Genomic DNA, 14,422 nt, shown 5'->3' with positions numbered 1-14,422 from the left:
TGATCCAAACTTCGACATGTTGCCAGATAACCAGTAACTCAGGGAATTGAAATACCCAGTAAATCTTATAATTTTTTGAGTTTGTGCCTCTATATCTTGAAAATCCTTCATACGATTGAGTTGTGCCCATGATAACTTTTTATCAGGATGCTTCAAAGAGTATTTTCCCAAAGTATGAACGAAATCCACTGTGACCTAATTTGCATAAGGTTTGTGCGGGGTACTTAATGTTTGTATTTTTTTAAATGGGCTGACTTTTTAGTTTAAAAATATTTTTTCTACGAGCGTGCAAAAATGTCTACTTTCGCGCACGCATTTTAGTTTAGAAAGTTTCACTTTTCCGCACGCGTGTTACTTTTCCTCACGCGTGTTACTTTTCCGCACGCGGTTTTTACTTTTCCGCACGCGTGTTAATTTAGATATGTTAATATGGCTTTAAAGTAATTATAATACATGCAATAAACTAATATTTAGATATTATTTACTAATTTATTTCAAATATATCTTATTGTGTACCTGTTTTAATGAAATTAACGCGACAATTCGATGAAATAAAATTATTTTGACATAATATTCGAAAGTCAAATCGGTAGAGAATAACAGTCGTTTTGAATCATCGTCATGGAAACCGAGATCGTCGTCATGCTAACTAATTATATTGAAAGTTTGGTTTTGACAACCTTGTCAAAGAATTAATTTTTGTATGTATTTTAATATTAACTAAATTAATTGATTAAGATTTGGTAATTTTTTAAAGACTCTTAGAAAAAATATTGTTCCTAACTCTTGCAGAAAGTCTCTTTTCCGCACTCGACTGCTTGCCGAACTCCCGCTTCGCGTCGTTCGGCAAACTGCAGTCGCGTGCGGAAAAGAATGACTTTCTGCACTTGTTAGGAAATAGTATATTGTGCAACAAGTGCAGAAAGGTACTAATTTCTCACGGGTTTGAAAAGTTGCGGTACGAGCGCAAGCGAGTGCCGCAATTCAAACAAGTGAGAAATTACCTTTCTGCACGTGTTTCACACTATACTTTTTCTACAAGCACAGTTTTTCCTAAAAATAAAAAACACAATTTCCAAACGACGATTAATTATAATAGGTACCTATGTGATAAATTTTAAACTGTATTTAATTAATACCTACTAATCAATTTAAATTCCTTATACCTAAATAAATTGCACAGAAATCAGTTAAAAAATTAATGCACTGCCTTAATTTGTTTAAATTTAAACAATTATTACACATTATTGACCTTATATTTATGCAGTCACGGATTTACACAAAACCTACTTCATTCGACGTCTCTTGCACAGGTTGCTAAATCTTTATTAGTTATTTGATAATTATGAAATGTTTAATAAGAATAAAATTGTAAAATAAAACAGTTGTAACATCCATATTTAGTTTCTATGCTATAGTTAAATATAATAATTGTCTTATAGGTTATATATTTGTCTAAAGTTTAACCACGGATGTAAACAGAATATAACGTTACTCAGAATGCGGTAGTCCACGGATGTAAACAGAATATAACGTTACTCAGAATGAGGTAGTCAACTGTGCAGAAAAGAACTTTGCGGCACAGAAACGTCACTTTGCGGCACAGAAACGTCACATTTCTGCACACTAATGTCAAATATCTTATACTGTGAGAAAATATCAAGTTTGCTAACATAAAACCGTGCAGAAAAGTGCACTTTGAATAGTGGTTGTAGAAAAATAACTATTACTAACTTTATTCACAAACTTTGATATTTTTATTTCACATTTTCACAACTCCCCCAAAAAAGAACCTTCTGTAACCAATAACAAGAAACAAGCCGAAATATTGGAGCGAACAGTTCTCCCCTCCACTTTGAGTGGTTGTATTTTACGAATACCATCATTTTAACGTGTTATAGGTTTTTACCCCACTGCATGCTATCTATAAATTTGTTTGTTTATGGATACGCTATCTATAAGTTCGATAATTTAATTTAGGTCTTCATTTGATGAATGGCTTCCTGCCACCATTTTCCTCTATTCTTCAATATTGCCATCACAATTGTATTCCAGGTTTTCCTTGGTATTGGTCCTGGTTTTCCCATTAATAATATAACTTATTATAATATTTTTTAGTAATAGCGTCGAAAGGTACGTATTTTTATTTTAATAGAATACATCAGTTGATTTCCGTTCATCATTTTTTTCACACGAAAATAAAATTTTCCTTAATTTATACAGATTAATAATTGTTGAAGATAGATAATATTTTTATGCTAATGCTTTCTAATTTAATAAATTCATCTGATAAACACAATTATAAAAAACTTTTTATGATGAAGGAATTTTCTTCAGTTTGAAACATTCAAATGATGGCAATGACTTGTGCCCTTTTGTACTAGGGCTAAATTTGATATATGTAATACCTGCACCTTTTCCACTAATAATAACACTTATTATAACCAACACACTCGAGCACAGCATTTTTTTTAGAGATTTGAAAATTTCTGTCTTGAATGCAGAGAACTTTTTCTTAGCCATTAGAGCCATTTCGTGGTACTGAGAGCCACTGTACATAAAATACTTAAGTATACATAGTATGGAAGTAATCAAATCCGCATTAGTTTCACTTGGACTGCTTTCAAGAGAAACTCAAGAAGCAAGAAAGAAAGATTGCCACAAGTTTCGGGAGCGATACATCAGAAACTGTTCAAGTATTGCCACGACTACAGATTTACTTTTAATGTTGATCATAACATCTGATCCACTGATAAATAGCCTCAGAGAAATTCTAAACAGAAAAGCTGGCCAATAATTGTACCCAGAGGTCTTAAAGTTGACTACAGCTCCTACAGTAGAGTCTCAACCTCTGTCAAGTCTACTTCGAAGTCAGACGAATATTTATTTATATACCAGTTTTTATGTATTTGTATTTATAATGTATTAAATATAGAAAAACTTTTGGTTTTAATTTTTTTTATTTATTTTCTAGGCTTCTAGACCTCTCTGATTCAGATTTTAACTAAAAAAAGTATTCAAAGATGAAGTAGTTTTCAATCCTAATAGCAAAATTAATAATATTGAAAATATTAAAAACATTACTAAAAGATTTTTAAATTGAAATCTTATTGGTACACTTTTATTCAGTTGCAATGCGAAGGCAAAACAATCTTACTTTTCAATTAGAATACGGAGCGCAGTCCAGTCCTCTGAATCGCGATTTTCGGCTCTTATTGGAGCCTCATCGGAGAGAACGTAGGCACTGTTCTCCATATCCTAAATGACCAGCATCGAGAGTCTCTCCCATTGCAACCGAAGTGAAGGTATTAGGTGACTAGCGTCATCTGGAAATTGAAAGATGAAGTAGTTTTCCGTCCTAATGGCAAAATTAATAATATTGAAAATATTAAAAACATTACTGAAAGATTTTTAAATTTAAAACTTATTGGTACACTTTCCTGGTGACACCTCCAAGGCTTCTACAATTTGCAAGCACATGGATGCTGCAGTGAAGACAAAGGGAAGGAATTCTACACTATGCAATTTACACTCCCCCACCCGTCTTGCCCGCTTGCAAATTGTAGAAGCCTTGGAGGTGTCACCAGGAAAGTGTACCAATAAGTTATCAATTTAAAAATCTTTTAGTAATGTTTTTAATATTTTCAATATTATTAATTTTGCTATTAGGATTGAAATCTACTTCATCTTTCAATTGCCAGATGACGCTAGTCACCTAATACCTTCACTTCGGTTGCAATGGGTGGGAGAGACTCTCGATGCTGGTCATTTAGGATATAAAGAACAGTGCCTACGCTCTCTCCGATGAGGCTAAAAATAAAAGCCGAGAATCGCGATTCAGAGGACTGGACTGCGCTACGTATTCTAATTGAAAAGTAAGATTGTTTTAACAAATTCAATGGGAAAATACCCAGTAGCTGGTTGTATACCATAATTAAAAAATCATACAGAAGTAAAAAAACTTCATTTGTACAATGGTATAAAAAGTTTATTAAAAACTATTAAAAGTCATCCAAAAGGATCTGCAAAACGTTTTCGATCTAGATCAGATCATCTTCAGTGCGTTCTGCCTAGTACATGGAACTAGCAACCTTATGAAAATGGTAACATCGAGAAATATGGTTTACATGTTAATTCTATAATATTTATAACGACTCCAAGTCGATGTTAAAGGATTAATTTATGTGTTAGGAGTGCTCAAAGGGCAACATGGTTCCCTGCTCGATAAAAAATCGAACAGGGAGATTTTTTATCGAGCAGGGAACCATGTTGCTTTTTGAGCACTCCTAACACATAAATTAATCCTTTAACATCGACTTGGAGTCGCTATAAATATTATAGAATTAACATGTAAACCATATTTCTCGATGTTACCCATTTTCATAAGGTTGCTAGTTCCATGTACTAGGCAGAACGCACTGAAGATGATCTGATCTAGATCGAAAACGTTTTGCAGATCATTTTGGATAACTTTTAATAGTTTTTAATAAACTTTTTATACCATTGTACAAATGAAGTTTTTTTTTTTACTTCTGTATGATAAGATTGTTTTCCCTTCGCATTGCAACTGAATAAAAATGGTATACATTTTTATTTTAAAAAGTATTCATTTTATTATCAAATTACATTATTGCTCGATACAAATGTAATTATGATGAAAAATAATTTTGTCCACCTAGCTAGTTCTAATCGAAACAGTGCACGACTTACAGCTGATTTTGCTTTGAAACCAAATCTTAAAAATTACAAAAATATTTATTGAATTTAAAACGTTTCGTATCCATTTAAGTGAAAAATGGTTTAAAGCCAAGCGTCCACAGAGCCGCATCGTACGCAACGGATTTTAGTTTGACAATCTATAATGCGATCCGTACGATGCGGATCAGTGGACGCGGTTACATAAGTTTCTGTACAAGGCAAACTAAAATTCGTTGCGTACGATGCGTCCGATGCGTACGATGCGGGTCTGTGGACGCTTGCCTTAAATGAAACTTGGTGAGCCTTATCTTTGCAGTAATTTATAAATTTTTGTCCAGCCTACATTAACAAATATTCAATGTGGTTTTAGGATATATCCTTTAAAACTTTCAATTGTCTTTATAATAATTTTAAATAAAATCAATGATTTGTCCCCCCAGATAGACTGGTGTAAGTGTACAAAGTTTTAATATCGCTGTTTAAACGAAATCCTATGAACTGATTTTGGTATAAATCCATTTGCTTCATCAATATAATACCGGACGTCGAACGTTTGCCCATGCCCGTCAACACGCGGGTGATAGAGGATTACACCTGGTCGTTACAGCATTAATCCTGGTCCTAATGACCTTAATGTAGAGGAGTGAGAACCACATATATGAAGCGCATATTAAGAGCCGTGGATGGGAAACGTACCAGATACGAAGTAATTCAGTCACTCTCATAGTAAAGTTCTTAAGCTTCACGATTAAGATTTCCTTACAATTAATAATCTATACCCATCCGTGAGCGGAATACTGATTTCGGTGTATGTGGGCAACATTATTATAATGTATTATGAGGACCAACTATCCAATGTATTCATTTTGAATATATTGATTTTAACATTATTCACTGACTTTAAATAATGCATAATCTACACTCACCGGCACAAAATTCCGCCACCCAAAATTTTTGATTAGGTTTGACAATTTTTATAACTTTATTATTTTTGTGCTCTGATTTTCAAGATTTTTACACCAGTTTGTAGGTACATATATTGACATCGTTTGGTGTTATTCCGGAAACACAAACATTTTGCTTGCATGGTATTATACAGGGGTGCATGGAAGCGTTCTATTTTCTCCTAACTTTAAAAAAATTCTGTGGAAAAATGGAAGAGCTTTTTTTCATAGTCCTGTTATATTATCTTGGAGGCATTGCTAAAATTTTGTTTTTTGAATTATCGGAATATCTCTTTTCTTGTACGAGCTGTACCATTTTTTGTAAATAAAGACACTGATGGACTCATAAAAAAAGAGAGGTTGAATTGATAAGATTAGAATGGCCCGCATGCAGCCCAGATCTCAATCCCATTGATAATTTATGGTATGAATTAAAATAAGCTATTCGCTGACATCCTAGGCCTCCAGAAAATTTGGTACAGTTATGGCCCTGGTAGAGGAATATCGGGCTATTCCCAGGCAAGAATAGCACATCTTTATTGGATGCCAAACATATTGCGAGCAGTCGTTGCTGCAAGAGGTGGACATACCTGCTATTGAATTGATTTATTTTGTTGTTTATTTTGTTGATTATTTTGTTTTGTTTTGTTAATTTTAGTGCGTTTGATATTTTTGAATAAAAAAATCATCAAGGCAGTGTTTTTATTTACAGCTTTTATAAGAAAAGAAATACAGTGTAACCCCGATACGTCGGCTCCCGATAACCCGGAAGTCCGGCTAACCCGGACCGATTTTCATCAGACAAAACAAATATTTTTTTACTTTATCTGAGTTTTTTAACCCTGGAACAGCACAGTTCGTTCATCTAACCTCGACTGCACAATGGGGTCTCGAAAACCCTAATTGTCTTTGTTAGTAATAAATGTTATTTATTTATTTTTTCTGCGGTATGTTTTACAAAACAATAAACAACAACATCTTATTTTCAAAATATCTTTATTTCAAAAGAAACATTTCTCATTAGATCTGATAAACGTGAAAAAACCTAATCTACTTCTTTTATTACACTTTTTTAAAAATATGGAGATATGACCAAAAAAATTAAACAAAATTCCAGTAAAATACAACTTGTCTCTTAAAACCCTTTAAACTAAAATAAAACATAAATGTTGTTACAAGATAACTATTTCTTAAGCTTAGCCAGGCACCTCAACTTTGGTTCTGACACACATAACATAATTGAGCTCGATGTTGTAAACAATTTCTCCCCGTATACTGGCGATATTTCTTTGCGAGGTATTGGGCACTGTTTGTTCTTCTTCGTTAGCGTCGTCACTTTGTTCGTTATCAGTGTTAGACTGATGTTCAGGAACATAATCATCGTCTTCATCTGATTAATTTCCAAAATTATCTTCGATGGTCTCAGGTTCATCTTCATTCGCCCACAGGTTTTCAGCATCCCACTTTAATTCTTTTGTTGTCAGTGGACGCTAATATTTTCTCTTAGAATCCGCCATACTAGCAAATAACAAAAAAGCACCTCAAAATTTTAACACCCTTTAACTGCACACTGGGGTCCGAAGTACTCACAGCTCCACTAAAAGCGTCATAGCAAACTATACAACAAACTCACGCAGCGCAGCGATTGTCTCTCAACGTAGTCGGTTGTTAACTGAATTTACGTGCAAGGGATCGCCACAAGACGCAGACATGTGTAAGTTACATTGAACGATTCATGTGCCTGGATTTTTCAGACCCCAATGTGCTGCTCCAGGTTTAATAAGAAATAAACCATTCAACTGTACGTAATTTAGATGTTCTGTGTTTAATGTTTTTGCAATTATAATGTGTATTTGCTTGTTATTTATCTGTATTTTATTAATTTTTACCATATTCCCCGGCTAACTCGGATTTTCGATAACCCGGATCGGCCGCGGTCACGATTAATCCGACTTAACGAGTATCCACTGTATTAGGATAGTATAAAAAAACAAGTCCTTAGTAATACCTCCAGGATAATACAAAAGGAGTATGTTTCAGTTCTTGTATCAATTAAACTTTGTCAGTATCGAGATGCAGATTTTCAGTGTGTATACGATGAAAAAAGCTTCTTTAAATTTGCAACTCTTTTCCACGATGCCGAATTTGAGCCGCTAGTTTTTGGGCTACCAGTGTGTTTATCATCACCAATTAATCTAGTCTTCCTAAATGTTAATTACTCTCTTCGCAGCTGCTGAAGTTAAATCAATGTTTTGACCATATATTGTTTGAAAATTACGAAAATTTTTCGAAAGGTGACCGCCAAACTTTCACTATTTTTTTAAATATTGTTCTACATTGAAAAATTGTTGTTCTCTCATGTAACGCTCTATATTTACTAGGTAGAAATTATCAGCTGTCAAACGGATTTTATTTTATTGTTATTAACTCAGTACTGCACAGATGATCGCAAATTTAAATCTTTTGTGAATTTTGTGACACATTATATAATTGAAAGGGTCATTAATATATTTTCTGAACGTTGTTCTGAAGTTATTTCCTTGTGGTATTTTTATAATCAACTATTTTTAATGGGAAATAAGCCACAGTTTTATTAAAAAATTGATTTTATTAACTTTTCGACGCCCAAGTAGGGTGTCGTTCTCAAATTGTTTAGTATTATTTTGTATTTTGACAACGACACCCGACTTGGGCGTCGAAACGTTAATAAAATCATTTTTTGATAAAATTGTGGCTTATTTCCCATTGAAAATAGTTGAATATTTTCTGAAGATAAAAAAATTTTGATAGTTATTAAAATATTCGTAATCATATACACAATCAAAACTACCTTTTGTAAATTTAAATTAAATATAACAAATTTCTGTTTTAGCTCACAATATGGTTGAGTTTATTCTTGCCACAACAAAATTTAGTCCGGAAATAGCCAAGAAAAAGTTGGACAACTATTATACCATAAGAAGTATCTATCCAAATTATTTTAATAATTTAAATCCAAAGCTTCCGTATGTCCAAAATGCTTTTAATGCGGGGTGAGTATAATATGAAGATTTCAAAAATTTTTAGAATATAGTAATTCTGAAGTTTTAGGATTATTTTTAAATATAATGGACTTATAATCGATTTTAGCCCGTCGAATTTCACTACAAATTCAATCACGATTTTATCACTTCTGCCTTTTTGTGTACTGAGAATGTCATATTGCTATAAAATAAGCAAAAAAAAGAATGTGTGTGTACTTTGAAAATAAACATTTTAATAATACATACTTATTAGGAGGAAGACAAATCCACAGACATAAAAATTATAATAAATATATTTACTAAAAACACTCTTAAAACTATCTATCTATAACTAAAAATCCCTTGAAACTATTAATCTGCTGTAACAGAATAACTATAAAAAAAAATGAATAACCATTTTTCAATGTCGTTGCAAGTTTTCAGTCTAATGGCATATAAAGCAACATAATGCTACTCTACATCCCACCAGAATGAAAACAATGGGAACCTTCTCTGGTAACACATCCGAGGCTTCTACAATTTGCAAGCCATACGAATGCCGAGACTAAGGAAGATGAGGGAATTTTACAGTATATAATTCACGTCCCATCTGCTCAGCGCGGTAAAGTTCCAACGAGAATAGTTCCCTTTGTACTCCAAACAGAGTAAAGTAAATCAAAAATGACTAACCATTTTTCAATGTCGTTGCAACACGAAACTACAGCCGCGCGATATTCTAGTCCAATCAGAGAGTGCCGCAAGCACCTCTACCGGTTTCGAAACTTATTAGTCTCTCATCAGGAGGCACATATGCTGCTCTCCCCGATCCAACCAGAACAAACCCCGGCGTGCAGTCACGGATCGCAACGAACGAAATGGCATAGATGCCCTAGCGGCAACTGCTATCAAAAGTCTAAGTTTTCAGTCTAATGGCATAAAAAGCAACATAATGCTACTCTACATCCCACCAGAATGAAAACAATGGGAACCTTCTCTGGTTACACCTCCGAGGCTTCTACAATTTGCCAGCCATACGGATGCCGAGACTAAGGAAGATGAGGGAATTTTACAGTATATAATTCACGTCCCATTTGCTCAGCGCGGTAAAGTTCCAACGAGAATAGTTCCCTTTGTACTCCAAACAGAGTAAAGTAAATCAAAAATGAATAAGCATTTTTCAATGTCGTTGCAACACGAAACTACAGCCGCGCGATATTCTAGTCCAATCAGTGAGTGCCGCAAGCACCTCTACCGGTTTCGAAACTTATTAGTCTCTCATTAGGAGGCACATATGCTGCTCTCCCCGATCCAACCAAAACAAACCCCGGCGTGCAGTCACGGATCGCAACGAACGAAATGGCATAGATGCCCTAGAGGCAACTGCTATCAAAAGTCTAAGTTTTCAAAGTATAAGTCTAAGTAGAGTAGCATTATCGTATTTCAAGTGTGGCAATGGAGTGGCATTATAGTATTTCAAAGTCTAAGTAGAGTAGCATTGTATAGAGTAGCTTTATATGCCATTAGACTGAAAACTTTAGTTTTCTCAGGATTCGCAAAAAATGAAAACATTTAAAATACATTGAACATTTTAACGGGCGACATTTTGCGCCTATCCCCTTAAGTTAGCTGTTGTTTTTATTATCAAAAATCCCAAATATATCCTAAAAATCCTTAAGTATATTTTAGTTTTTGATTTAGTAGATTTTAGCTAAAAAATGGTAATTACCAGTTGTTGTTTTGGAATAATTAGGTTTCCAATTTTTTGGAATTCCTCTTGGGACAGTTAAGACGGATATGCAGATTACTGTATAAGTATACTGTATTTACATGGCCTAAAAAGAATCTACTGATTTTGTGAAAGCAAAACTACTGAAAGAGTAAAAACTGACCTGGCAACCCCGTCTAGCAGGCAACTTCGTCTAGCAAAGCTGATACAAAGATTGAAAGATTAAGGTTATCAAATCTACTGATAAAACAGTGGACAATGGAATGGAAACCAGCTATTAAAAAAACAAACAAACAGGTTGTTAAATAAATCGAAAATTTCCAGCAAAATAAAACATATAATAATAAGAAAAAAATAAGGTTATAAAGTAAATTCTTTTTCTCCTTCTGAAGTTGCCGCAAAGGTGTCACACACCTAGAACAACACCTAGGGTCGTGACAGACAACTTCAGAGTCGGCCAGGGCGTAAATTAGTTTAGCATTATAACGTTTTTAAGTCGTTGCGATTGTTGAAAAAACTGAACTGTGATGTGTAGTTGTCACAATGGTAATAAATTAGTTGCCCGTGTAACTAAAGGTATTACTTAAAGTTGTAACATTGCAATGTCAGTCGGGATAGGGGACGTTGGCCGAAACAACTTAAAATGCTCTCGGGCAACGTTATATACAGTGCATTTGTTTGTACTGACAACCAATGCGTCGAAAAATTGCTACTTGGGCAGTTGCGTCTGAGTTTAGCGAACAGACTATATTATGGAAATTTAACAGTTTGAACTCAACGTTGCTTGAGAGCAAAAAGCGCGCTTACAGGGATTGACGCCAAAATCATAGTCCATTCGCGATCACTCCTAATTCGATATTATTTCGTATTTGACGTGGTCACAGCATAGAAAACGCAACAGCAGTGACACACTAGTAGGCGGGAAAAGTTCGCGCACTATTACTGCGCAGATCGTCGGCCATTTTGTGCGTAGTACCAGACAATGTAGAAAATCGACAGTGTTGCCGATTTGTACATAATTATCAGATTTACTCAACTTTTATGACATTCATATTTTTTAACATAATTTTATACGTATGCCTGTGGGAATTATGTCAATAATTGGGACATAACACAAAATATTGACGATGAATGGCGATTGTATTGTTAATCTTTTGCATAAATTCCAGAAATTATTCGAAAAGAATCTCTTACGGGTAATAAAGTTGGTGACATCGGCAACACTGATGAACCAACATATCACATCACCACTGAGATGTAATACGCGAAAAATGGCGACCCTGTACTTTTCAACTTCAAGGCGGCATGAGGGAGTGTCCTTGCTGGTTTCGTTTATTATGCTGTGACGTGGTTAAGCGAAGAAGCAATGTGAGATTCCGAAGATTGCCGAAGAAGAACTAATCGTAAAATGAACGCAAAATGGACGTAGGTTTGGACATTGACGGGAGGGTGACGCGACGGCATGACGCGATGTATCGCCACTCACGACCAGACGGCATGATGGCTTGGCGTCAAGCTACGGCATGACGCGATGGATTACGAAGCGAATGAAAATCCGGATTTTGACATCACGCCAAAAAAGCCGTCATTATTCAACGCTCACGATCAATATTTGGCTGTATATCATGTCATTTGACGCGATTGCATAACCGTAAATGTTTACCTTCAGACTTTGCTATAGCATGATTGATGGTGCAGGTATTAATGCTTATATGATTTATAGAGTAAATAGAACCAAATCAGATCCAAATCTAAAAATTAATCCCGGGAAAGATTTGTTTACGCATTTGTACTACAGTTGGTGACTCTGCAACTAAAAAAGAAATTAGAAATATCAACTTTGACCAGATTGTTGTGCTTTATGATTTTGGTTGTTCTTGTTGAAGAGGACCAGCCAGTACTCAGCCAATACTCAAATCAAAAAACTCAACCTCTTACCCACAAAAAATGTGTTTTTCTTCGATCTGCCAACAGAAATAGCAAAGATCGGTGCGTCGCCGTCACGTCGGCTGCAAAGCTTGCCTGTGTGTAGAACACAGCAGACCAGTCTGTCCAACTTGTACCGAAGAAATTTGATTTTGATTTTGTTATAAAAATATGTTCTTTTCTACTCCTTTAGAGTATTTTTTACAATTTTTCACAATAAGAAATGATACTTATGTTTTTGATTTCTTAGCATAAATAAAAAATTTCTTTGGTGTCCTATTTTACTTCACGGTACCAATAATGAGCTAAAAAATCTCAATAACATTTTAGGGTTAAACAGATATTCATAATGATTTCAGGGTTAATAATTTTATTTTCAGTTATGTGCTACCCCTTCCGAAAATAGTAAATGAGATGTACAGAGTAGTAATAATTAAGCCCAAGGAAAAGTCAGAAAGTATATTTAATGTAACTGAGCAGTTATACCTAGTACTTGACTTATACGAAATTAGAATGCACGAAGATTTGATGGCTGGAGATATAGTTGTTTTTGACATGAATCATTTATCACTAGGACATGTATTAAAAGTGTCACCTATGTTTGTGAAGGCATCAGTAACCATATTGGAGGTTTGTTAATTCTTTTATTATTTAAATATAACATAGGTACATAATATTTCCAGTACTTACAAAATGCTATATTTCATTTTATCAAAACTATTTTCGAACAGCCGAAGCGTTTTTAATATCGGTCCTTTTTTTCATAATGATTATGATGACTATGAGGGCCTACTAGTTTTATTATCGAACCAAGTTAGATGTTAGATATTTTGAGTTTCTCAGAACTTTAAAATGTTGCAATATAGGATATGCTTCTTAGCTTTCATATATCTGTTTTATAATTCATTGACTTTTTGTTTTTGTTGATCTGAAGTTAGTCCATGTGATGAGACCGCTCCCGTCTGAAACAATTTCTGATTCGGTTTCTTTGTGGATCCCTATTCAGAAATATCTCCTTTAAACAAATCTGAAGGGTGCCGGGCGGAATTTTTGGGCAGACATTGTTTAAACAATTTTTTTAAACAAATACAAAAGATCACGTTTTTTCGCTCTGAAACATATATTTTTAAGTTTTTTGGGTCATTCTAAACAAGTGAGGTATCTTGTAAATTTTCTCAAAAATTGATAGTTTTCGAGCTATAGGCGATTTAAAATACGTATTTTCGATGCCTAAAAACTCATATTTATTTATGTCAGTATATTTTTGAGGTTGCCAGATGCTTAAATTGAATTTTAAGCATTCAGCTTCAAGATTCTCAAGAGTGATTGTGTCTAACCGTAATTTAAACCGTTGTTTATAATTGTTAAATATGCTTGTCCATCCGATTTTTTTGCCGGTGCGGCTTTTTTGACTTTCGGATTTTAAATTGCTTATACCTTTAAAATTATTAACTTTTGAGAAAAATTTCAGGAAACTTATTTTATTTAGAATATCCCAAAGAATCTAAAAAAAATATTTTTCGGAGAATAATAGGAGATTTTGGAAATAGAGCGCGTCGCATCGGCAAAAAAATCGGATAAACACGCATAGGTAACAACGGTATAAATTAAGGTTAGACGAGATCACCCTTCAGAATCTTGAAGCTAAATCTTTAATCTTAAATTTAAGTATCTGGCAACCTCAAAAATACTGACTTAAATATGAATTTTTAAGCCTCGAAAATGAGTATTTTGACATTTTTTAGATTTTAAATCGTCTATAACTCGAAAACTATCCATTTTTTAGAAAAATTACAAGATATCTTTCTTATTTAGAATAGCCCAAAAAACCTAAAAATATATGTTACAGAAAAAGAAATCGTGATCTTTTGTATTTGTTTAAAAAAATTGTTTAAACAATTTCTGTCCAAAAATTCCGCCCGGCACCCTTCAGATTTGTTTAAAGGGGACATTTTTGAATGGGAATCCACAAAGAAACCGAATCAGAAATTTTTTCAGACGGGAGCGGTCTCTCCACATGGACTAAGTAAAGACTTCTGTTGTATGTTGGTGTACAAATTTTTTAAATTTTTTTAAAAATTATGCCAATGGATTATGGAATAACACAAAATGTTATCGGTCAAAAC

At 34.0% G+C, this 14,422-nt stretch overlaps 1 protein-coding gene across 1 annotated transcript in view; it reads left to right on the top strand.

Annotated features, from left to right (window-relative positions):
- The first annotated feature begins 3,262 nt into the window (after positions 1–3,262).
- LOC114325192 (alpha-tocopherol transfer protein-like) overlaps positions 3,263–14,422 on the top strand; it is a 41,467-nt gene continuing 30,307 nt past the window's right edge. The window contains exons 1-3 of the mRNA XM_050652132.1: positions 3,263–3,305; positions 8,515–8,674; positions 12,677–12,926. Coding sequence (XP_050508089.1) covers positions 3,263–3,305; positions 8,515–8,674; positions 12,677–12,926 — 453 coding nt within the window. The remainder of the gene's footprint in view (positions 3,306–8,514; positions 8,675–12,676; positions 12,927–14,422) is intronic.

This window comes from Diabrotica virgifera, chromosome 5 (genome assembly GCF_917563875.1).
Source record: "Diabrotica virgifera virgifera chromosome 5, PGI_DIABVI_V3a".
Lineage (NCBI taxonomy): Eukaryota > Metazoa > Arthropoda > Insecta > Coleoptera > Chrysomelidae > Diabrotica > Diabrotica virgifera.
This window is presented reverse-complemented; position numbering and strand designations above follow the sequence as displayed.